Source organism: Apodemus sylvaticus, chromosome 21, assembly GCF_947179515.1.
Source record: "Apodemus sylvaticus chromosome 21, mApoSyl1.1, whole genome shotgun sequence".
Lineage (NCBI taxonomy): Eukaryota > Metazoa > Chordata > Mammalia > Rodentia > Muridae > Apodemus > Apodemus sylvaticus.
In genome coordinates this window covers 38,872,052-38,898,032 of record NC_067492.1, presented here as the reverse complement: position 1 = coordinate 38,898,032, position 25,981 = coordinate 38,872,052, and the positions used below count along the sequence as shown (strand labels likewise).

The 25,981-nt window shown below is 46.5% G+C and overlaps 1 protein-coding gene across 1 annotated transcript in view; it reads left to right on the top strand.

Annotated features, from left to right (window-relative positions):
* Positions 1-25,981, top strand: part of Fto (FTO alpha-ketoglutarate dependent dioxygenase) — a 339,692-nt gene that overhangs the window by 179,532 nt on the left and 134,179 nt on the right. Inside the window, exon 8 of the mRNA XM_052166101.1 lies at positions 19,794-19,918. Within this exon, the coding sequence (XP_052022061.1) occupies positions 19,794-19,918 (125 nt within the window). The remainder of the gene's footprint in view (positions 1-19,793; positions 19,919-25,981) is intronic.

Genomic DNA, 25,981 nt, shown 5'->3' with positions numbered 1-25,981 from the left:
AAGAACCAGGGATAGTGGTCCAGAAGCCACCGGGGCTGTCAGAGTGTACCCTTGGGATTTGAGCAGTGTCTATTGCAGACATGCATGATCACCTACTACGCACCAGGAACATTCTTTCATGTTAACTCACGTAAGCAGCAAACACATGGTGGTTGCCCTCACTGAGATAAAAGCCACAACAACAGGAATGAGAGAGAAAAGGAAAAGGAAGAATATACACTCAGTGAGGTGAAGAGTGGGAGATGGATGTAGCTTAAAAAGCTAGTGAAATGGCCCAACTGGCAGCCACAGCAGTGGTAGAGTCAGGTGTTAGCTGTGGAAACCTTAAGACAAGTAAGGATGAGCCCACTGCTGTGGTCAGCATGGGAGAAGTGGTGGGCATGTTAGAAGGTAAGGTGGGGACATGGCGAACCTCAGTGGAATTCTGTGGTCTGCTTGGGGTGGGGGCCAGGGAGCTTCTCAAAGCAGGTCTTGTACCAGTGATGTTTGTGGGTCACCCTGAGTACCCTGTCAAGAAGGCCAGTTTATCCCCAGTGTGTTTCTGCAGAAAGCAGCCTGGGGACTAAAATAGAGGCTGACCTAGAGCCTTAAACATTTTAATTTGCAAAACCATTGTTGTATTAAATCACAAATGGGAGGCAATTTAGCAATGCATCTCCAGAACCGCACCAGGCTCTGGCTCGTAGCTTGGCAATTTATGTTGAAAATGAACATTGAACTCGGTGGCATTAAAAAAAAAGATTGTTGATTTTGTGATTAATTTGGTCTCTAAGGCCAAGGAAACTGTTGATGCTGTATATCAGTTATAAAGTTGTGGTAGTATTTGTGGAGTAAAGTGAAAAATCAATATCGTAACTACAGGATAGCTCTCTTAAAATCCAAGGTGCATTTTGTTGCAAATTGCATGGAAGAAACTGGGCCCCAAAGGGACAAAGCCAACCTTCGTTTTTCCCACAAGTGTATATCTAGGTAGAAAAGCAGAGGGAAAGGCTGGGTGTTATTACAGTGTAGCTGGGGGTACTAGGAGGAAGATCAAATTGTCGCAATTTAGAGTAAAACCTCACTTACAGTTATGTGCATCCTGAGGCAACCTCGAGGAGTGATGTCTCTCCAATGGCTGTGCGCTCAGAAGCCAAGATGCCTGGGTCATGCTTCAACCTCTGCTAATGCATAGGCTCAGTCCAGAGCTGTCTCTGCCTCTCCCTGGTAGGTGCTGTGGCTTTAGGTTAATACTTACAGGGGCCTTGACAGTCTTCCATGAAAAGAGAGTCTTCCTTTAGCTTGTTGTGAATAAAACATCTGAGGCATTTGTTTTCCATTCCTAGAAGTGTGGGGGGGGGGGCGGGGGGGGTTCCACTGTTCTGTTAACTGTGCGCATTTAGAAGCAGTGTAAGGAATTTCTTTCTTGGCTAGCCTCTTGTTTTGGCAAAAGGGGATGATCTCTGTTTGCCCTGACATGGGTCATCCTTCAACTTCATTAGACTCACAGAATGTTGATGTAGGACTGAGCTTCCCCCAGGTTCAGTAGTTGACAGTTGTGTTCTCATGGGGAGACCTATCCTGTGATCCCAGCTGCTGAGATTTCTGAAGTAGCCCTGGGATTCTGTTGAAGTTTGCAACGATATTCTTAGTCTCACCCATCATCCTTAGAGGCAGGACTCATCTACAGGAAGAGGAAGCAGCTTCAGAGACGTCTTGGTGACATACCAGTGGGGGTTGTCCTTGCCTCCAGTGAACTTATCTCACGTGCTTGTCCAGGGCTTCTTCCCCTGTGACTTAGGATGGTTGAGTGCCCAGTTGCCTTGAATCTATGGGAAAGGTGGCTCTGTCTGTCTTTCCCATCTCATGCTTCTTTTCATTTCATCTGAAGCACCGAACTGTGTGCTTTTTAAAATACTACTGAGATTAGTAAGGCCATCTTTAGTCCATCTCTGTCACCTGCCTTCGAGGCTGACCCTCCTTTAAAGAGCCACTCCTGCTTGGTCACAGTGACAGCGAGTGAGTCTCTGGATGCAGTCTGGGCCATCTCTACCAGCTGTCTTCCCTGCAAGATGAACTTGATTTGATGACTAAAAGTTTGATGGATTTGATGAGGCAGAGGTCAGGAAAATGTCCTTGTCTCTCATGAGGCTCTTGTAGTCAGACCCAGTGAATATCAGGGATAAAACAGACCCTAATCTCAGAAGGAAACCCTGAGCATGGAGCCATTCCTACTAGAAAAGTTGTAGATAGATCTTGGAGACCATGTATGTTTTCTGTTAGGGCCAGCATCAAAGCCCCTAACAGCATCAAAGCACTAAAGTGTGTTTGACAAGCAAAATTTGCCTGTGCCCTGCTCCTCACTGCCCTCGGCCCGCCTCCGCCCAGCGCTTCTCTCCAGAGGAACGTCCTCTCTCTCCTAAAACAGGAAGCATGCCCGCTCCAATCCAGAGCCTGCTGCCTGCACCGTCCCTTCAAACCCCTGGGGGCTTTGTCCCCAAGTCCTCAAGTCAGCGTTGTCTTGATGAGAGGAGACAGCACCTTCCCACGGCCACTTCCCACGGACTCTCTTATTTGTGAAAGAAATTTGGAGTGTTTTGCTGACTCCTTGAAGATCAAACAACCGGAAGGCAGGGGTGTTTCCCTCAGTGTGGACAAAGGACTTAGCCTTCTACCTTAGAGTTTCTGCTTTCTCTGATATCTCAGAGAAATATACTCCCATATTTTCTTTCTTTAATTGTTTGTCTGTTTCCAGTACTATGTGGGGGCGGAGGTATCTGAGCACTTTCATCTGTAAACTGGAAATAAAGGACAACAAAGAAAACTGCCTTCTTGATAAATTGCTGTAGAACAAAATAAAACTGTGCTTCCGTAATATATTTTTCTGGAAAGTAAGTTATGATAGTGGTTTGCTTTTCAGGCAAAAACAAAACAAAACAAAACAAAAAGAAAGAAAGAAAAGAAGTTTCTAGAGGTAAGGACCCCTGCCTTTGGCCAGGACACCCTTGGGCCCAGCCTTTCCCTTCTCCTCGGGATGGTGAGATACAAGGGGAAAACAGATTGGAAAGGCAAAGGGCATCGAGGGGAAACGCCACGGCATAAACCCCATTAGTGGGAACTGCTTTGTGCTTAAAGATAGGTCTCCCCAGTGGAAAGCTGGCAGTGGCGAATGGCGAGGGACTCACTAAAATACCTTAAATCGTCTCCCTTAAACACGCAGCATCCTTAGAGGTCAGACAGAGCCGAAACGTGAACAGCTGTACAACAAGCCTCTGAGATTGTCCTTAATTGTGCCCCCTTTCTCTAACAGCAGTAATTCTTGTTTATATTGTCAAGAGCCTTTCCACCGAGCACAAGCACACCATACTTGAAGGTCAAATGCTTAACCCTTCTGCATGGTTACAATGAAAATGGCCCCTTTTGTTTTCGCTAATGTATACCCCAGCCACTGCTACAGGGAGAATGGGGCCCCGAGCGTTCCCGGAGCTGAAGTAACTTCTTGTCAAAGAGCCACAAAGGGGGCATATTTCTGTTTCCACACAACACTTGTTTAGCCTTTGCCTTGTGCATCCAACCACAAAACAGTAGGATCATTGATCAATGGGCAGAATTTTTGGGTACCATTTTGTTCCTTTGACCTCTGTTACTTTTTACTGACCCAACCAAATTGCTTAAAAATTTTCCCTTTCTGCTGTCAGTGTTTAAAGCCGCTTAATGTCTCTGAAGTGAGCCCCTTTCTCTCTAACACTTTCCGCCCCTGCTTACCACAGCACCTGTTACTGTAGTGGGCCATGAAATCGCAGATGTCATGCAGCTCTTATTGACTGATAATACTTTATTAAATATAAATAGAGTACCCTCCAGTCTCTGGGCAGACACACATGTGCCCACAGAGACGCACGTATTGATTTGTAGAGGCCATCCAGGAAAGGAGTTTGGTGTATTTGTTTGTTTGCCAGGCAAGAAATATTTCTTTTTCTGCTCCTTAAGAGTTAACCAAAACTCGAGGGGCCAGTTCAGCAAACATTAAATATGAGCCTCAAACACGAAGGCCTCTTTGTTACTGAAACAAAAATACCGCAGCAGGTGGTAGACTCGAACACAGGAGGGAGGAGGAGGTTCAGTTGTTGCCCGTCTTTCTAATCCTTTTAGAATACCCATTGTCTAGACCTCAAACTTAAACTGTTCCTGGTCAGTCTCGTGATGATCAGTTTAGCACGGAAGGGCTGCACCCACCGAGGCTTCTGCGAACTGGTTTCATCTTTAGGTACGGCATGGATCACCACTAAACCAGACAGGAGAGGCCGTTATCTCCCACAGATGAGCCAGTCATATCTGCCTAGAAAAGCATGAAACTGTTGTCAGTGTGGCGAGTTACAGTGCCGGACGTGCAGGCCAGCAGCAGGAGTGAGGCCAGCAGCAGGAGCGCTCCCGCTGTATAAACCAGGCCGAAAGTGACTTCTGCTGTCCTTGGGGGCTCTCGGTGCAGGTTTGTGCAAACCACAGGAGCTCCCTAAAGCCGGGGTTAAACTCCTTGCCACCCTTGTCTGGTGCTTTACCAGAGGGTGTTGCTTTTAAAGGGGATTAACAATCTGGGTTGGAATAATTAAGAGGGGTTTTTTCCTTTTCCTAAAATCAAATGGAATGTAATTTCTAACTCCAGACCTCAGGACACTCTGAGACATTAAACGATGACCCAGAGGGCGAAGGCAGGTTCCCACACAGTTCCCGTTGCTGCTTGTGATAAAGTCCAGCCTCCACCCACGTGCCCAGCCCTTCTGTGTTCCCTTTGAGGCACCCCAATGGTCCCTTTGGTTCCAGATCACCGTCGGGATGGTAGAAGACAAGGACTGCAGAGTTATGATAGTTTCCTTTTATACATTTGTCAGACATCTGGAGCTGAAAATCTTGTTCCCCCAAACTGCAGACACAAATCCTAGTAAGTGACAGCTGCTCACACGCAGTGCTGTGTGAACGCTGGGACCCTTTCCTTCCGGAAGGAGGCTGCGTTCTTGCTGCTTTGGCTACACATTTGGTCCAGTGAGAGGTGTGGTTGATGATGCTAAACTTGTGGATAAAAGTGCAGCTGCCAAAAGGGAGGATTCTGCGTGCGTGCGCACGTGCGTACGTACATACGTGCGTACGTGTGTGTGTGTCTGTGTGTGTGTGTGTGTGTGTGTGCGTGTGCGTGTGTGTGTGTGTGTGTGTGTGTGTGTGTATTACTGAGGTACATCCCCAGCCCATCTGCAGATAGGATTTCAAAATATAGCCCAACTATAACCTTCCAGATAACCACAGCATTCAAAAGTTTGTGTTTCTTGTGATACTTATATGTCTTTCACATACAACATTTCAAAACATAAGATGAAAAAGCCCTCAATTATTTTTTATCGCTTTTAGCTTTTTAAGTCGCAATCCAGAATAGTTTGTAGACCTGAGGTTCTTACCTCTCTCTGGTAAGAAATAGTGCTTGCCGTGGTTACTTTTAAAGCGATTTTGGCACAATGTGGGCTTTCCTGGGAAGATCCTCTCAGTGAGGGTTGGCGTGTGGGCATTCCTGTCATGAGGATTTCTAACCGGGTTAGGTGAAGTGCTTTTCAGTCAGGCTCTGTGCTTGTGCCCAAGTAAGAGTCCCAGCAGCCATGGAGAGAGCCCTTGCTCCAGGTAGCACGGGCTGTCCCTGAGACTGAGCCCTTTCTGCAGGCTGCAGGCTGGCCTCCTTCATCACAGTTTTGCTTACCACCCCACTCCTGGCTCCGGCAGTGTTGGTGCTCGGAGACTGGGTGCAGCGACTCCCGGGATGACCTGCACAGACTGTCGGGAGGATTTAATGGGATGCTGTGTCGTGTTTCAGGCCTGCCTAGCTTTGTGATTTGAAGTGGGTTCCATGACCTTTTGTTACCATTGATGAAGATGAGGGTGAGGACGAGGATTGTGCGGCCATGCGGGATGCAGATTGGTGCACAGTGAGCAGAATGAGCATGCAGATGTCAGAAGACAGCTGTGGAGTCTGCTCCTTTCTCCCACTTTCAGGTGGGGTCTGGAGGTGGAACTCTCAATTCAGGTCCTTAAGCCTGTGCCTCACACGCTTTTGCTGGGTCAAGCACGTCCTGTGTCTTGGTTTCTAATCTATAAATTACAATAATGATTAAAGTAAAAGTTTTTCAATAAATCATTTTACCACATTGTCCTAGGAATTTATTTAAATTGGGAATCTGTGAAAAATGATCAGGACAGGAAGTGGCAGTTAGTGAATGTTTGGTAACTAATAGTTATTGTTATCAACCTCTTCTGATAATACTTATGTAGCTACTGTGTGACATGTTTTTCTTTTCATGCCTACTAGTAACACTTTAATAAAATCTATATAAATGCCGATTAACAGGTACTACTAGAGGTTTTTGTCACACAATTAACTGGGTATGGTGGTGCATGTCTGCACACTCCACACCAGAACACACTGCTGAGACCTTGTCAAAACCCAAAGCAGCAGCGAGCAGAAGAGTCGCGTATGAGAGTGCGTGTGCCTGGCCATCCCCGCACTGCCTCCCTTCAGTGAGCGAAGCACCTCTAGGCTTCCGTAGATGTCGCTGCTTCTAAGTGGAAGCCACATCTGCTAGAGTAGTTCTTTTCTAATGACAAACGTGGCGTCTGCGCACGGTACTGCCCAGGATTGTCTGCAGTTGTAATAGCCACACTATAGTCAACAGCCACTTCGTTATAATGGGCCAGAATTTCTGCTTTAGGAATCTTAAGAAAACTAAAATAGTTGAGGCTAAATTTTTAGGGTGATGTATGTGAGTCTTCGCTCTGTCCTTGTAGGTATGTGTTTTAGTTTTTATTGTCATAGACAAAACGAGAAGAATAGAACTTAGCTGATTGGTGTTAAACAGTGCTGCTAATGTTATGATCATCAACGAGGAGGGCACACTAATGAGCACATGGTCATTCTTTGCAGTGCTATCCAGAAGGCTTAGTGACGCACCGTACGTTCCCTCACTCATCCTCCACCCTACGCGTATCGTGCTTTCCCTGTTAAACTGGGCGCTCCTGCTAGCTAAGTATTTGGACCTTTTGATATCTTTGGTGGAGCAAAGACTCAACCATGGTTCCTCACATGGGAAGTTGCCTTTGTCCTGTGTTCTGTGTGCCTAGTGCAATGAGCCTGGAATTAGAACATCAGATGGTGTCTCAACTCCATCACTGAATTTTAATATTTGATGGGCTGTTTAACTCAACTAAACATCTTCATCTATAAAGATGCAGTAAACAGTAACTGCTTCTCAAAGCTGGCAGCATTGAGATAATGTTCCTGCAATCCTCTTGCAGTAAACAAGGAAGTAGAGACCTGTATTGGCATCTGACTCCTTGGGTTAGGTGTGGCTCTGTTGCTTACTAATAGAATGAAGTTTGGCAAATCACGAAACCTATAAATGAAAGCACTGTAAATACCTTCCTCTCACAGACTTAGCAGGATTCAGTGAAGAGCTCAGGGGTAGGCTTGGCATGCAGAGTGTGTCAGGTGATGTGCCTTGTACGTCATTGCTACCACTACTTGGTACTCGACCCGGAGATCCTGGATCATCTAATGCACATGAACTGTGAATACCGAACAGGGAGCCCAGGCCCAGGGAGCGTCATAAAGTGTGGGTTCGTCTTCACTACCAACCTGACTGGATTTGGAGTCACCTGAGAGACTCACCTCTGGGTGAGAGAGAGTTATCTGAGTAGGGGAGACAACCTTGACTGTGAGTGTACTTGTCACCCCATGAGCTACAGTCCCATCCACATATGTAGGAACAAAAGGAAGCGAACTGAGGCCAGGCATGTGCCCATCTCTGCTTCCTGACTGGATGCAGGGTGACCAACCAGTTTATCCTTCTGCCACCATGACTTCCCCACCATCACAGACTGTGCCTCCAGAGACAAAATAAATCTTAGCTCCTTGAGTTGCTTTTTGTCAGGCATTTGGACATAGCAACAGGACAAGTCACTAACCCAGGAAGGTTGTCTGCTCTCGTACCTGTGACGGCCCACGTGCTTTGTTTCTCTACATCTCAACGGCAAAGTCTTGGGAGAAAACCATAGCTGGCACATGAATCCTCTCAGATCCCTGAGGTAAAGACAATAATTACTTATATTTTCAGGTTGGTAGACAAATGCCAAAGAGAAGTCCCTTGCCTATGGCCAGCTTGGCATAAGGCATCTGCCCCGGGGGCTCTTGCCCTTCTTCCCTATGCTGAAGGGCCAGTGCAGGGAGATCTGAAGCATCACCACTGACACCATTTCTTCAGCAGCCTTGTGTTCAGTAAGCCCCTAACCAGCTTGGCTTGTGTTTGATCACAAAGGTGACCAGATGCACGTGCAAATGTAGTAACATTTCAAGTGCAGAATCACATGCATATGTGTGTGTGTGTGTGTGTGTGTGTGTGTGTGTGTGTGTGTATGATCCATAAGCGCTTTGAGCTGCAAGTCTCTAAAACTGAACTCCACTATTGTTTTGTGGAGTAATTTACTGTCATCTTTGTGCCTCAATTTCCACACTTAACACAGACATTGTTCTCACGTAGTGAGAGCTATATTAAGTGAGGTAGCATGGATGACATGCCGTAGTGGAAGGATGCACTTGGTAACTGTGACTCTAGCCCCTAGTGTCACTGTGGGGCCATTTCTCCAAGCCCCAGGGCAGCAGCAGGAAGGCCTCTGGCTTCCCTGTCCCAAGCCGGGGGCTTTGGCTTGGATGTCACAGAGAGAATGGGTGAGTGGAAGGGGGAGGGGTGGATAGATACAAAGAGTGAATTATAACAAAGAGCCCTTTCTGCTTCAGCTCTTGTGTAGAAAACATATGTTCAGTGGTGCGGGCAGCAGTCGGGTTAAGGACACACTGTAGGGCTACAGACAAAGGGCCCGCACTCTGCCTGCATTCACAGAGCTGCCGAACATATTCACTTGTCTCACTTGTTAGGGACCGAGCTGTCAGCTGGATCCTCTTGCAAGTGTGATTTCTTTTTCCCGTTCCCTTTCAAAAGTCTCCTCCTCCTCTCTCCCCCAATGTTTTACACTTCATATAATCCAGTGTGCATGACAGACCACTTCAGTCTTTGTGCTACTGATGTTTCGGGGAAGGCGGGAGCCGACCTGATGGAGCGCTTGGGTAACTTTCACATGCTCAGGGTGGTGGGCGCTCAGCCACCTTTAGGCCAGATGTGGTCCTCACCCAGCTTGTTAGTGCTGGTTGTGGTCTTCTGCCTGCTTCGCCCTCAGCTCGTTAGGCTGTGAGCAGATTGGTGTGGCAAGATTCTTACAGGTAGAGGCTGGAAATCAGGGGCATGTGTGTCATGGTGAGGTTGTGGGGGCTTCTCGCTTTCATTTATAGAGTGACTAGCTTTCCGTGAAAAGATAAACGACAAGGCCAGGCACCTCCACAATAACTGGAGAGAAGTCAGCTCCCATTCCAGTATTCATCGGGGGAAATATACAGGCCTGCCTGTGCTGACCTAGATCGCTGATGTTCCTTGCTGCACACTAAACCTCTTTGCTTTCTGCATTGAAAGTTCTGCAGCTCTGGTTTATTTCCATGGATTAGACATAACCCTTTTGTTTGTAATGTATCAGGGATACTGTTGCAGTTCCAGTGCACTGAGATTTACAAATCTGCATGCTGCTTATTGAGCCTGGAAATGTCTCTCCGTTGTTGTTTGCTTTTTTTTACCCTCTAAGAGGCCAGCTGAAAGTTGACCAAGGGAGAATAAAATTATCATTATAGTTTATAAAACATACTAAAATTCAGTGAAACAAAATGGTTCTATAATAGAGAGTGAGATTACTTGTTTCTGTGAAGACATCTTGGCTTTGTTTGTTTGCTTGTTTTTGCCATATTTTCTTACTCTGTTTCCACAATAGTGGCTCTTCTTGCTCCTTCTGATCTTGTTTAAGTTGCTTGTTCTGGAAAGCACCAGCATATTCCAGCAAGGAAAAGCCACAGAGAGGCAGTAGTCTCCTTTGGCTTAAAACTCTAAACAGGTTGGAAGCTCATTTTGGCAGTGGAGGTGATTACAACCCTGCTAATGAATAGGCAGTCAGATTCTATGGTGTCTTCCAGGGCGGGGATAATTACAGCACCTAAAAATACAGTGGACAAGAGATGCCATGTAAATATTTTCTAACAGAAAGTATCAACACAGTCATCACTACCAACACATGTCAGAGCTGAGAGAAGCAGCACCATCTTTCTAAGAGTCTCCTTTGAAAGTCCCTGGAAGAAATCGTGGGAATGTGTACACAGGCTGTAGAGTGGAGCAGGGAAGGCTAATCCTGGGCGGGCCGCACCTTCTTCCCTTGCATGGTGCAGCGTGTCTTTTAGGGCAGTGGGTTAGTTCATTGCCTTGTTGAATGGCAATGAGAATGAAATGGAAAAGGAGGAAGAGTCGTGAAGAGTTGTGAAGTGCGTCTGTGGTGCCCTCCTCCTGTTGAACTGCAGCTTACCTGGTTTTCCGTGGCTGTGGAACTGCTGGGGAACTGCGGCTTGCCTGGTTTTCCATGGCTGTGGAACCGCTGGGGAACTGCAGCTTGCCTGGTTTTCCGTGGCTGGGGAACCGCTGGGGAACTGCAGCTTGCCTGGTTTTCCGTGGCTATGGAACCGCTTGGTGAGAAGAATTAAGTTGTGTCTTTCACCTCGCTGTGAATCAACTTTATTAGGTAGCCGGTACTAACGGTGATGGAGAGTACACTCCTGGCACAGGCAGATCTTTTAGGCTGCTTAGAAAACAGGAAAAAAGAAAAGAACAATGATTTTGTAAACTCCATAAAGGTTTAGAAAAAAAAAACAAGTCAGTCAGTATGCAGAGCCTAGAAATCAAATCCCATTCCATCATAAGAAGCCGTTGTTTCAGTGGCCGTAGTTAATGTTCTGTATGTGAAAGATTTAAGGCTAGCTGGGAAGCCTGGCCGATGTTCTATTAGGCCGCTATTGAAAAGCCAGCAGAGGAACGTGGGACTGGGTGCTCTGAGGTTTCTTAATGGGCTGTCGGGGGCAAGACACCAGGGCTGAGCTGTACTAGCTCTTTCCTGTGCATTAAAATACAGGGCCAAGTGATTGCACACAGAGTATGAATTACTTGATGCTTTCTCTGTTCCATATGGCCAGCCATGTCTTTGGCAATTAATCATGGGCCAAATCGGCCAAGGGCTCCTCTAAAGCACTGAAGTCAACACCAAGTTGTGCCTCTGCCAGGGGGGCAGCGGGAGCGGCGTGAAACGGCAGCGTGGGGGTGGCTGGCACCATGGCCCAAGCAGCTGGCGTCTACAGACAACACGTTTCTCCTTCCTCATCTTCACCTTGCCTCCCCCCACCCCGTGTTCTCTTCCTTTCTCTTTTCTTTCCTCACCCTTTCTCTTTCCTTCCTTTGCTAACTTCCTTTCCTCCTCTTCTCCCTCCACCCCTCATCTCTCCCTGTTCTCCCCTCTTTCCTCCTTCTACTTTTTCTCCTTCCTAAAGGAGAAGAAATAAAGAGAAGCACAGGCTTCCTTTCACCATCATCTGAAACACGCGCTGCAACAAGAGCTCTGCAGCCCTGCTGGCCCAGGCAGCAGACAAAGGCTGGCACCCACAAGGACCCCTCCAGAGCTGACCATGCCCGCCTCCAGCACAGGGCTACCCTGAGATCCTGGGCCACTCTGGGCAGGGAGCAGATGGGGTGCAGTGATCTCTCTACTAGAGGACAAGAGATTATGGACACTGAGTACACTGTGGGAGAGATTATGGACACTGAGTACACTGTGGGAGAGATTATGGACACTGAGTGCACTGTGGGAGAGATTATGGGCACTGAGTGCACTGTGGGAGAGATTATGGACCCTGAGTACACTGTGGAAGAAAAGAAGTCACCATTTTCAGCCATGAGGCTCTAACTTTATTTTTTTCTAAATCAGTATCCATGTCCGCTCTTCTGTGTTATTTTCCCCAAACCTTTTTTATAGGTGACAACCTTAAAACTTGTCACTGTGTCATAGTGTGCCTACTACTTTATATGACCTGTCACAGTGAGCATTTGCAGCAGCTTTAGGGAGTCCCCGCTATCACGTAGACCCCTTTGGAAGTGAGGGAATTCATTAAAGACTCATTTATCCCACAATCCTTTCTCCTCAGAGTTGTTCACTCGTCTCCTCAGCTCCCCCACTCTCAGGCCCACAGATGCCTTGGGGAGCATTTCCATGGGCACCTTTGGTGAGCTCTCTGTTCAAATGAAGCGGGTCTTTGAGGCACGCTGAAGCAAGTGTGCCTTTAGGTGGCAATGAAAAGCCCCTTTGCTGGGAGCCTCTTGGAGACTTCTGCCTTTGAGCTCCCCTCCAAGACGTATCTCTCCCTCTCTCTTGCCTTGTCAATAGGCTGGGAGTGGGGTGGGTGCTAAGACAGCTGCCTCCTATAGACCAGTAGAGGTTGGCACCCAGCGGTGACATGGTGACATGGTGTTATCTCTTACCCGAGGTCATCCAGGATGTGTTTTCTCAAATTCAGGAAACAGGGGAAAGAAAGTTTTAACATTGTGTAAACATTGGCACCCCCAAAATCTCCTGCTCGCAGAAAGGGAGATAAAGGAGGCAACCTGGCTGAGATGAATGTTTATTTGTTCTGCTGAGCTGTGGATCCTAGAGCAGTGGAAATCTCTGGTGGTGCCCGGCCAGGGTAGCGAGTGTGAAGGCATCACTCAGCATTGCGCTTTGGAGGCCACACAAAAGAGCCATCTCGCGCTGACAATGAGTAAATGAGGAAAGACCTGAGACCGACCTCTCTTTGATGGGACCAAGGCTATCTCAGTGGGCTCGGAACCTTTCTTCTTAAAGGGGGAGGGGCTAGAAGAAAAGAGGAAAGGAAGAAAGGGCCCCTGGACTTTTGAAGAGGGGAGCCGGGTTGGATTTCTGACAGTGCTGGTGTGGGGAAATAGCTTTGCTGGCTGATAACATCTGCGGCCAAGTTTCTTCACAAGTTGAACCTTAGCCCGCAGTATCACTCAGAGCATAGCTTTGTAATTTGTGAGGGGTGGGTGGGGGAAGGCAGAACACAATCCTAGCACAAGACCGCTATGGCTGTATAGTGTTGGGGGGGCTACTTCTCTGCTGATGCTAAGGATGGGAGCGTGGGAAGTAGAGGAATCTTGTGACTCTGGGGTCCCGGTGTTGGTAATTTTGAAATTAGAGGAATGCCCAATGTAAACAAACTAAGCAGGGGTATCACCAGCCACATTTGCTGAATGCTGTTCCAGTTGCCTGGATGCCACATGTCCTTAAGCACAAGGTCTCTGATGTTATGATGGTAGCTTCAGCGTGAGTTCTGGGGTTCTGGTTGGCCAGAACTGTTTACTCCATGTCAGGAGAAGACCGAAGGAATCCATGGCTTGAATTACTATTATCGATCACATATCAGATCTTCCTTTCATCTCCGATTGTCTCTGAAAGCTTGCGTGTACCAGAGTCTGCACTCTGGCATGTGTGTTCCTATGTGCACCCTTTATTTGGCATGTAAAAAGTTATTGAACATACTGTATGTTCAACAAAATTTAAGTGAATTCTGTTTTTAATTTAATAAATTAAGAATTAAATTCTTTTTAAAGAAGACTGTGAAATATAAGCCTAAAATCCAAGATTCCTTAAAGTCTCAGTTTCCTCCTTCCCTCCCTCCTTCTCCTCTCCCTCCCTCTTTCCTTCCCTCCTTCCTTCCCTCTTTTCTTCCTTTGCTCCCTCTTTGTTATAGACTCTTTTTTCCCCATTGCTTTTGTGCATGTAGATTTAAGGGAGAAGGAACTCTTAGGGTTCTTAGTGTCTGTGTGTCTCTGGGCTCTGAGTTACTCTGTTGAGATGGCTTATTACGGAGTGTGGCCATGGACCGGATGTGGTGGTACACACAAATAATACAGAGAAACTGTATTATTTGTAGGCAGTCCATCCAAATGAGAGTTACCTTTGGCACATACACTTTTTCTCTCTCAATTCTATGGCTTTAGAATAGGTTTTACAAGTTCTCCTTAGCTGTATTTCAGGAGCACTTTGAATCAAATACTCCTTTGTTCAGGCCCTGACCATGTGACCGCTTGCCTTCCGCACCAGGTTCCCTTCAGCACATCACTGGGCCTCACACATTCAGGCACGTCCATCAGGAGTCTACGGACAGTCCACTGCCCTCCCAGCAGCCTAGGAAGTGGCCGTGGAGCCTGTGTGTCCACAGAGCCGGCCCTTTGGAGGAGGACGCATGGAGGTGGCTAACACACTCAGTGGACTGAGATGTGCTTTTTGATGTACTCAGAGGTGGTCAGGCCAACTGAGTGTGGGACAAGTCCGTGGCTCCTGCAAGGCTTTTCACTAAGGAGGAATGATCTAAGGCATGTCTGCAAGGAGCGGGATCAAGGGAGTGCAACCCGCAGCACAGCCAGGTGCGTGCAGAGTGTTCCCAGTGGCTTATGTTGAACAGAAGATGGCAGGACACAAAACTGGCAAAGCCAGCAGACTCGTGACACCAGGCTTTCTTCTGTTTTATTTTGGCTTTGGTTTTGCATTGCTTAGGAATTTGAGCTTTTAAAAAGTATTTATTTTTAATCTTCTGAGCTTTAACAACTAAAGCATACATAAGCAGAAATACCCTGGCTGTGTTGGGGTTTGGAGGCCAAAGATCCTCATTTCTGAGGTTACTCTGCTTCAGGACTTCATACGGGCGGCTCACAAACCACTGTGTGGTCAATGCTGAATTACTTGAGAGAAAGTCACTTTTCAGACTTGTACTGTGAAAAATCACCCCTTTCTCTCTCACCCCTTGCCTCCTCTTCCTCTTTCCCCCCTCCTGCCATTCTCCACCTCTTCCCCTGCCCACAATGTTCTCTTGAAGTAAGAAATGCACAGACAAGTAAGAGTGCTAACAGTTTAGAGTCCATCTTATGGTACAGGTGAGAGGTTGGAACGATGAGGTAGCAGGAGCTGGAGATGGCTCAGTGGTTAGGAACACATGACTGCTCTTTCAGAGGTCCCAAGTTCAATTCCCAGCAACCACAGGGTGGCTCACAACCATCTGTCATGGGATCTGATGCCCTCTTCTGCTGTGTAGGAAGATAACGGCAGTGTACTCACATATATAAAGTAAATAAATCAGGAAGAGAGAGAGAGAGAGAGAGAGAGAGAGAGAGAGAGAGAGAGAGAGAGAGAGAGAAAGGAAGAGGGAGAGAGAGATGTCAGTGTTAGTGCTGAGGTGAAGTGTGTTGGAGGAGGGGCGGTACTTCTAGATGATTCTGGAGATAGAGTAGCATTCATCTCGGGTAGGATTGAGGCAGAGAAGAGAGGGGAGCAAAGGTGGTTCAGATGTGGCCACATGAAGGCTATGATACTGTATTGGAGGTGTCATGTTTATGAAGCCAGTTGTTGGCTGCATGAGGTGGAACTCAGTGTGCAGGGTAGATGTATAGATGTCATGAGCCTACAGGGACCCCTTAAAGCTCTTTCTATAGAAAAAGCCAGCAAGAGACAGGAGAATGAAGGTTCTGACCTCAGTTGTTGGTCTCAGAAAGAAGATTCACCTAGGAGACAAGGAGGGACATGCCAAGGGTTGGGGAGGAGCCTAGGAGAGAAGAGAGGTTCTTCTTACCTAATGGGTAGAGGTCAGGAAAAGTGAGGGCCAGTTGCAAAAGTGAAAGCTACTCTAGAAGGAGCGTCTCCCACCACTTGCAATGTTCAAAGGGACATGTTACAGTTGGCAGATAGCTTTTTTCTTTTTAATTTTACATAGGTAGAAGTTTCTGGCGTCCTTTTGTTGAACTACATGGTAGATGCGTTTGAGATGGAGTTGGACACTGTGAATTGGAATGGCAGCTGTGCTGACGGTCTTGACGGACTCAGAGAAAGGTCCTGTCCATGCGTCTATGTACGGATAGAGGAGGGCCTTGCCACTAGAAGATGACTTGGACTGAATGCCTAGTACTCATGCTTGGGTCATTCTTACTGACAGTACCCTCTCAGACTTGATCGAAACGGAATGTAACGCTGGAGACAGGCTCTCAACTCTGTGGCTTGCTTGCCCCATTTGTGGGTGAGGGGAGAGATAATGTGTTTTGGGCAGTAGGTGACTGTTTTTTTTAAAATGGAACATATATGAATGTTCTATGTTGGTACTAATGGGAAATTACCTACTATGTTCACCAAATAACTCAACCTTGAAGAGCCCTATTACTATAAAGTGAAATATCAGTTATCATGTAAAAGGAATGCACTTTGGACATTCTGAAATTTCCTTTTGTTCAGTGGCTTCTCTCTAAAACTTGGGAAATGCCCTGTAGTTATACCATTGTGTCAGGCCTTCCCTCTTGAGTGTGGCCTGAAGCTCACAGGAATCTCCAGGAGGAAGTTAAGCGCCACTGAGGAGTCCGCACCTGGCATACTGTGAGGAGGAGATTGTCTCGGCCTCTTTTCAGTCTGTGTGATGGTGTCAGAGGCCCTCCTGAAATGCGGGGCGTCAGGTCTCCAATACTCTCATGCCGTCTATCTTTCATGATTCAGAAGGAGTGCACTTCCATCTGGGCGCCCCTGCAAACAGAGACCCACTTAGAGGGAACCTGAGCAACCTGGGCCCACTTAGAGGGAGGCAGGCAAGCACCTTGCCTTCACTGGGTTTTTAGCAGTTCATCTTTGCAGAGTACCATGGGTTTCTTCATCTTTCTTTAGAGTGTGTCTATTTTCTATTCTTTTTTAATATGGGCCAATTTAAAGAAAAATGTTCGATGTTATGTAGCTCGCATGGGCCCAAAAGAATCCCTGAAGCCCAAGAAACTGAAACTCGGGAATCTGTTATTGTAGATCAGGGATCAATTATTGTAGATCATTACTTCTTGGCAGTGGAGTGCCTGTCATAGCCCACAGTGAGTTCCCGGGCTTTATGAGCTCATCGTGTGTGTAACTGTAATCTCAGGTTTCTTTCTCATCAGTCGCTTTGATAAATATTAAGTGGTTAGGTGGGTAATAGGGAAAAAGTGTTAGGCAAGACAACAGCCTCTGCTTCTGTGGAACATCCTCATACATACCTCCTCTTCCCCTCAGAGAGGCTCCACACTGCATGGAGAACAAGCCACCAGATCCAGTTGAAGTCATGGTAGAGGCTGGGGCACACTAAAGACACTTGACAAATTATTTCCCTCACATCTGGATCCTACTGGATGTGTCTGTTGTCCTTTGTTTGGGTGAAGTCACTTGTACACACAGGCATGGTAGTACACTGTATGACTTTTGAGGCCATGGTCAACTTCAACTCTGTGAGGTAGCATGTTCCAGCTGAGAGACAGCTGTTGTGAGTAAGACACTCTGAACTTAGACATCTTCCAGATAAGTCACAGGCTGGCAGCTGCCTGAGTTCTGTTTAGCCCATGGTATTTATTTCTTATGATATAAAAAAAATGCTAATGGATTTCCATCATGAACAAAACTAGCAGTCTTCACAGTTAACACACCCTACCAATGGGCCTTTGTCTGTCTGTCTGTCTGTCTTCCTGATTTGGCCCTCTTGAACCTGCACGTGTGGAGGGCACAGTTCACAGCCATCGTGACCAGGAGTCGGAGTATGTGTTCTCCCAGTCACCGCTGCTTCGCTTGTTCTCGTCACTGGTCTGCTCTGAGTGGCAAATGTAACTCGGGGGACTTGGGTTGCAGACTGTCTACAGAAAGTAAGCTGGCGGTCAGAGACATTACTTCTTTGGAAGCTGATTGAATATCCCCTGGTATTATCTCCCAGGATTATGCATGTTTAGATCCTAGAGGCATGAGTCAGGGGTTCTTATCCCAGCAGGGACCTTTCACAGTAGAAATACTATCTCCTGTCTTAGCTTTATACAGGCCAGACAATTCTATTCTAAGCATGAAAAATAGATTTTGATGAGTTTAAAAAAAAAAAGAACAAAAAACAAACTAAGGCTTTATTTAAAAGACAGGGGCAAGTCAGATGATTTAGGAACAGAGACAAACCTGACAGGATGCTCATGAAAAACGGTTACCCTGAAGACAAGGAGTGCTGGGGGCTGAGGCACTGGATGGATCGCCTCTGAAGTTACTCTCCTGTCTTCCTCATCCTCTCAAGAGTATGACATACCAGATAAAAGAATCAGAGAGGCTTGGCTCACGCCCTTATAGGGACATGGCAGTCCTCTACAGCAGAAGCATGGAGAGAAAGGACTTTGCCTACAGGGAATCTAGGTGCTGTTGTTGGACACAAGCGACATACTCCTGTCCCCCTCCACGAGCGGGTAACGGGGGCATAGGACATTCATTTTATAGGACCAAGTGGAGTGAAGAGGAGGGTCCCCAGTTCCGTGGGTGCTCTACAGCTCAGCAGCTTCGTCAGACCAGACCCAGAAGGCCTGAGGTGAGCCCCTAGCACGCAGGAGGACACGCGAGTTCCACCAGCCTTGCCTTGGCCAGCTCACTAAAACAAACAAGCGCAAACCATTTATAAATTCAAAGGAAAACCAGCTTCATTTTCATCATGTTTTTAGAACACTCTAGATATGTATGACTTGTATTCTATTTGACACATATTTATATTTGGGTAAACTAGTGCTTATTTTTTAAAAAAAAAGTGTTATAGAGCCACTGACTTGAAATTAAAATAACTTTCCTGGGGTTGGCCAGAAAGCTCAGCAGACAAAGAGCTGGTTGCCAAGGCTGATAGCCAGAGTCAGACTCCGGGGACCCACAGGCTAGAAGAGAACCAACTCACACGTTGTTCTTAGGTTCCCACGTGTACACTGTGGCACCCATGCATGCACATAGATAACAACACCCCAAAACTAAAGAAATGGGTTAAGAAAATAAATAAATGTGGGACTGGAGGGGGCGTTCAGCAGTTAGAGTAGATACTATTCTTATAGAGGTACTAAGTTTGTTCTTAGCACCCACTTCAGGCAATTCATAACCTATAAGTCCTGGTCCAAGGGACCAGTAACTGCCCCCCTACACTCACAAGTACACATCACACAGGAGCACACTCAAGTACACAGTCTACAACAAAATGAAAATCTTTAGGAGTTAATAACAAATAGTAACAGTCACAAATCTTAAAAGATGCTTTTTGAGATATACTGCTCTATCTGATTTTTATGCTCTTCCTTGTTTCTTGGCTAGACCTTGATTTGCAACAAGCAGGGAGAAGGAATGACCACACACCCCTCTCTAACACGGGTGGGAATCAAAGTAATGATTCAAATGTGAGGGTCCGTGCAGAACGCCTCTGCTGGGTAGCAGGAGCAGAGGGAAAGTATGACAAGAGTATGACATACCAGATAAAAGAATCAGAGAGGCTTGGCTCACGCCCTTATAGGGACATAAGGGACAGTCCTCTACAGCCAGGAGCAGGGAGAGAAAGGACCTTCCCTGCAGGGGATCTAGGTGCTGTTGCTGGACACGAGCCTTTTTTTTTTTTTCTAAAAGGCAAAACAAACAACTCACAATGACCAGTCAGTGAAAATCATTCCTAATAATAGCTCATGGTAGGCAATTCCCTGGGAAAAAAATTGTTGGTGTGCTGAGAAAATAGGAGTGAGAAGGCTCGGCGTCTGGACACGTTTGTTTCTTCAGGCGATGGTGCGTTGGAGTTTGCCTGTGTGCCATGTACATCGATTAAACCCAGAATATATGCTGGCCATTTTTGACCATCATTTACCGTATTGATTTGTTAGCAAGGGAACTGTAATAAAAAAGCCATTGATTTACTGTCCTTATTTGCTTATGGGCTTTTTTTTTATTATTATTAATTTTTCACTTTTTCTTTCTCTTTTGGGGATCATTTCTTCCAGACAAATGCGGTGCTTCATGAAGTTAAAAGAGAGGGGCTCCCAGTGGAACAAAGAAGCGAAATTCTGTCTGCCATCCTGGTCCCACTCACCGTGCGCCAGAATCTGAGGAAGGAATGGCATGCCAGGTCTGTGCTGCTCGGGGTGGGGCGCGCTGTCCCTAACCCGGCTTGGTGCACCCCTCTCATCTCTGGGGCCTAGGAAACAACCAAGTCCAAGACATTCTGAGCTAACGTTAGCTTCACTGCCGGTGGTAGCCTCATCAGTTGTAATGATGCCCGGTGTTGTCCATGTGTGTGTACAAGTTCTCCTCCACTGTAACATCTAGCCTGTAGGCTTGCATATTGAGCATAATGTAGTCTAAGTACCTGATGCCCAAGCGCCCTTTCTGACCAGCACTCTGAGGCTAGCGTGGCTGTTCAGTTAGGCAGAGACCTAGGAAGTTCACAGCCCACTCTGTCACTGCACACGGGCCTGCCCCATTTTCAGAGTTGGCCGAGGAGACATTCCCTTTGCTTCAGCCTGGTTTCTCTGTGCCTGAAGGTAACCGTGGTTAGAAAGCTGTCATGATGGAAGGTTTGTGTAAATCACCAGTTCTGACGAAATGTGCTTGCCAGTAAAGGCTAGCAGCATCTACCTGAAAAACAGTTGATATCTGAGAGGTTAGAGCCCACTCCTCCAATCCTTTTATATGCCTAGCTGGCAAACTGAACTCTCATTCATCTTTGTGCAGGAGCAAGAGGAGTCAGGAGATGATACTGTGTATTGTTCCACAGCCGTAGCTGATGCTTAGAAATTCTCTGTGCTTGGGAGTCAAAGAACGTTTTTTATTGATAACCATAATAGTCTCTAGAACTTCATACTGCAAAATTTACAATAATTGATAGCTCTACTAATAATTATGATCATGAAAAAATAGGTGTGTTTAAAAAGGAATGGAGACATGAGCAACATTTTCCAAGCAAGGCATCATGAGCTATTGCTTCTTACCAGGTATCAGAAAGCCGCTTCCTTCAGGATGTATGACCTCTGTCTGATTCAGACTCGTGGTTAAGGGAAGCTTTTCAGTATTACGCTTTCTCACAATGTGTTCATAGTAAACAAATTTTCAACAGCACCGACTGAGAGGTGATTGAATTTTTAATAATTACATTTTGGCTTTCTTGTGTTACTGTTATTATATTTGTATTATTATTTCTTTTTAAATAATGAACTATCAGCATTGGGTCATCGGAAAGTTTTCCTTCTCTCTTTTTTGCCACATCCTGTCTCCTTCTTAGTGCTACATATTAAATCAGAAAGGAGGGAAGAATGCATTCCTCTAGGTCCTCTCTCCCACAGCCTTCCCTCAAAAGACAGCCCAGCCCAGAGTGCATGCTCACCAGGAATGGCTGTCTTTTGTTGGGTGCATACAGTTTGTTACCAGTAATTTCCTATGACATCAACTCATTAGACAGTGTGGCCAAGATGGCCTGTTTAAATGGAGTCTGGCTTCAGCGTTTCTGGCCCTTTCCTGCTAACAGTTTAATCAGGAGCTGGAGCCAGTGTTGAAGTTGATGTAGTCTAGCATCTGAAACACAAATTCACAAGTCCTTTGTGGCAGAGACGGAGGGAAGAAGGGGCTGAGCAGCTGACACTGTGCAGACCCTCTTAAAACCAAACACCTGAAAGAAAATTTCAAGAGGTTGACGTCCTGCGAGGTCCAAAGGCAGAGTGTCCTCAGAGTATTAAATAACCGTCCTCCTCCACCCTCCCGCACCCCCATTTGATGTTTCCCATCTCGGTTTCCTATCTCAAAGCCTCGTCTGCATGAACCGGATAAACAGACGGTCACCATGTCCCTTGCTTTTCTCATCAAAGCATTGCCCAGTGTCTGGCACAGGCCGGGCCTTGCGCGGCTGTCCAGCGGGTGGTGGTAAAAGTTATAAAACGTCCCAGAGTGCCTCTCTTCCTTGCGGCTTGCCGCCTAGGTTTTAAAGATGATCTTATTGTGTGCTTAGGAATTACACAAAGGAAAACACACACACACATACACACACACTTTAACAGAAAATAATTAGGAATTACACAAAGGAAAACACACACACTTTAACAGAAAATAATTAGCACTCACCAGAGGCCAAGCAGTAGATTACAGCCTTTTTACCTTCATCAAAGCTATCAAGGGAGCAGTTAGATTAGATAATAGATTTTTTTTCCTCAGAAAGTTGCATCCAGATGACTCTAATTAACTTATAACACACATTGAGCTGTAGAGTTTGAAGAACCCAGTCAGCCTGACTCCTCCTGGTAGAGACTTCAGTGCCAGTCCCCCTTCAGAACCCCTTCCTTCAGCAGGTTCGTCCGCCATCATGAGCTCCAGAGAACATTTTCAATGAAACTTGTAACTCAGCCATAAAATATGTGTCCCTCTCTCAGGCCAGGAGTGGAGCCATTGTCTGGGACTCTGCATGTCTGAAACCAAAAGCATATGTTCTCTGTAATTTAGCTCCTTGAGGAACGTGTCAATTCTACAGTGACTTGGGGTAACTGAGTTTGTCACAGTGTCACACAAGCCTGCGATTCTAGAGGCACTTCTGAGCGCTGTGGGGTTTCCTTCCCCAAACTCGATAATCTTATAAACAGCCCTCTCCAAATAGGCTTATTAAGGCTGTCCATTCACGTCCCCATCAGGAGCACCGTGTGAATACCAGGCAAGTGTTAACAGAAGAGGTACCGAGTTTCTGAAGATTTGCCTTTGTTTATACAGTCCACTCCGCCTGACGGACAGCTTGTTATAGCTTTTAAAGAACTGGGCAAGCCCTCTGATCTGACCCCTTCTTGACCTCCGCAGCCCAGAGGTCAGTCTGCAGCTAATAAAATCCAAAGCTCTTAGGGTCTACTGTAGGAGCAGGCAGAAAAAGAGCAGCTGCAAGGACTGAATACCCCAGGATCGGCCGCTTTGGGGTCACTGTCTGATAATGAAAATGATTACCAAATTATATGGAAGTTTAACCGCAGTAGTGGGAGAGAGGGGGGTGGAGCCCAGCGTATTAGGTTTGATAAATGAACTGTGAAGAGGCCCATCTGGCTCTCAACATCTTTCTCCCCCTCTTTCCCTACCAAGGGGAAACATTTTAAAATAACAGCAGTACATATAGACTCAATGACCCATGCACGGAGCTGGAATGGATTAAGATTTAATGGTGGCCGTGAAAGGAATTATCATTTGAAAAGTACACCAAAGAAAAGGTACAGTCCAGCGTTCACGCCTGACTTGATTTTCTAGGTAAAAATCTCAAAACCGGCACCTTGGCTTATTTTGCTCGTATCCCCAGCATATCACCTGAAGTACTGAGAACGCTGAGGTATTGACGGCGTAATTACCCATGTTCAGCTTCAGGGATGAAGCGGCCCCTTTTGCCTTGGACATGTCAGGATAAGCACCAAACATTTTGTTTCTGCCTGCTTGCTCAGTTCCAGTGATGGGGGTTAATGAAAATGCTTTGCAAAAGAAGTGGGGGAGGGTGTCCCTTTCCGTGTCTGACCCTCCCGCATGTGGTGCACTGGGTCTGTGTGTGGCTCAGGGGCACTGGTGTATTCCAGCTAAGACCTGGCAGTTTTTCTAGAAGAGATGCACTGTCTATTCAGTGAGTGAAGTTTGTTCCCCAGTATTCATTCCACAAACACACTGTGCCCCACACTGGTGTGACACTTGAGACCACACAGTCCTGTTCTTTTCTGCACAAATGATGGCCACATCATGACTGCTTTCTGAGACAAGAACATTCTATATGCTTAACTATGTACAAAAATACTGCACACAATGCTGTTCCTATGACAGTGTGCTCTGCGGCCAGTTCCATGGCCATGAGGACATCACAGGTCACCAGAGAGGCTGTGAAAGGCAGTCAAGCAGAGTGTGGGGCTGCTCTGTGTGACCTGCTCAGCAAGTGTGTCATTGTAGAGGTCTTAAAAGAGTAGCCTGCTGTGGCCTTGGCAGCCCGACCCTAAGCTGTATTGTCTGCATAATAGAAGCCTCACCTAGACTGTAATTATAGTGAAATAGAAACAAAGGCTACTAACATGACCCAAACCTAGCTTATTTCTGGTTTTGACCTGACTGTGTATTAGGGAGAGGCGTGTAGATGGGAGGGATCTGACTGTCCACTGAGGCCCTGAGAACAGGCGGTGCCTTAACTTATTGCCCTATGAGGAGGAAACACAGTCATATAAGCAAGGCCATTAGGGGATTTTAAAGCTGGAGCTATACTCCAATGAGAAGAACATGTCTTATGACCCAAAAGCCACCATTGTGGGGTACACAGTGAAGGACTGTTCAGGGCTATGCAGTCCTTACACTGTCTGGTAATGGTACACTCCCTACCCAAAGCAAAGCCCCACCCTCTGGTATGAGTCACTCTGCTTCCCCTTTCCCTACAGTGATTGGCAACCACGAATTTCTTTCTGTATCTAAAGATTTGCTATTATGAACAGTGTTATAAATAGACACAAATTTCTTCTGTTTAGCCTAGTTTTATTTACCAAGTTATCAGCTGTTGGACATCTGGTTGTTTACACTTGGGACTATTAGGAATAATACACTTCTGGGTATATTCTGGTAGGTTATGAAAAGGCATGGCTTGGCTCTGGGAATGTAGCTCAGTAGTGGGCATTCTTAGCAGGTGCAAGGTTCTGGATTCAGTCTCCCATATCGCACTCTTGCACACATATGTGTGTATACATATGCATGTGTGTATATATATGTGTACACGTGCTGAGTGATAATTCTTCTCTGCTGACTTGACTCAGTGTTTATATTTGTTTCTCTACCACAGGTTAAGCAGAGTATCTGTCAGCTTACTTGGCACTTAGAACACGTGCAGCCAGGATTGTTGTAGCATTTAATAGTCTCTTCCATTGCAGTAATAACCCATCCCAGCAAGGGGCCTAGACAGTGCTCATGATATGTGCCTGGCATCTGCCAAGGCACCTGGCACTGCAACAGACTGAATAAAACCACTTCCCCAGCCTATCCCTGTGTTTCTGAGTACTTTGTGTTTCTTGTGGCGTCTGTCTCTATTGCTGTTGCTTGTTGTTATTAACCTTGCTGAATTGGAACCTTGAAGGTAGAGGGGGGGGCCTACTATTGGAAATGAATGTAAGTTACTTCTCTGACCTTGTCAGGGGTGGAACACTTGCCCCCGGAAAGAAGGTGAGATCTTGAACACAAAGCTTTGGACAGAGGCTAGCTGGAGAAGACACCAGGGAGGATTCTGCTAGGACCAGGACAAAAATCCATGGTTTCTGTCATCTTTGAGCCAACCATTCCTAACTTCCTGCCTTGGGTGAAAGACAATTGGACCTTGGTGAGAAGATGGTACGTCAAAGAGGTTGGATCAGGCTCAGAAGGCCTCTCAGAGGTTGTGTTTCTGAATGAGGCTTGAGTGTCGTCCAATAGGGCCAGGCTGAGATTCACGTGGCTTCAGGTCTGTTTTGGCTGCTCTGGGCAGCTACCTTGTCCTAGTTTCCTGCTGGTATCCTGAGCCTTAGTGACGGCCCATTTGGACCACAACTCATTCCAGTTATGCTAACAGTACGTATAGTCAACTAGCCCTGGGGTGCCCTGAGCAACCAAGACAGTCAGTCACCTGCTACAATAAACTGTGACTGTGTCATATGACCATGTCTGACGATGCCCTTCATGCTCCAGAGAATGGCTGATTCTTTGGACAGTTGGACACTAGGTGTTTTAGCATGAGTTGTAAGTCACTATGTTTTGCCAAAGAGAAATCTGTGAGTCCCGTCAGGATGGGACAAGAATACACAAGGGAGGCTTGAGAAGCTGGGAGGCACTGGCCTACCAATCACTACTGCTGGTGGTGGTGCTGGTGGTGCTGGTGGTGCTGGTGGTGCTGGTGGTGGTGGTGGTGCTGGTGCTGGTGGTAATGGTGGTGGTGGTGCTGGTAGTAGTGGTGGTCTTATTCTTGTTTTTGTTTTTCCTTTACTATCTGTCCTTCTCCTTAGTAGTTGCTGCCTCTGCTCTCTGCTACTCTTAGCAAAAGAGTGTCCTTTGTGTCTCTGAACCAGATTACACCATAAAACCTGATAAGTAGAGCAAGGACCGACTGAATGAAGAGCTGTGCTACCTTCTTTCTGTCCAAGATGCAGCAGATGATCTTCAGGTGGCCAGTGGTGTTACTATTACTGCC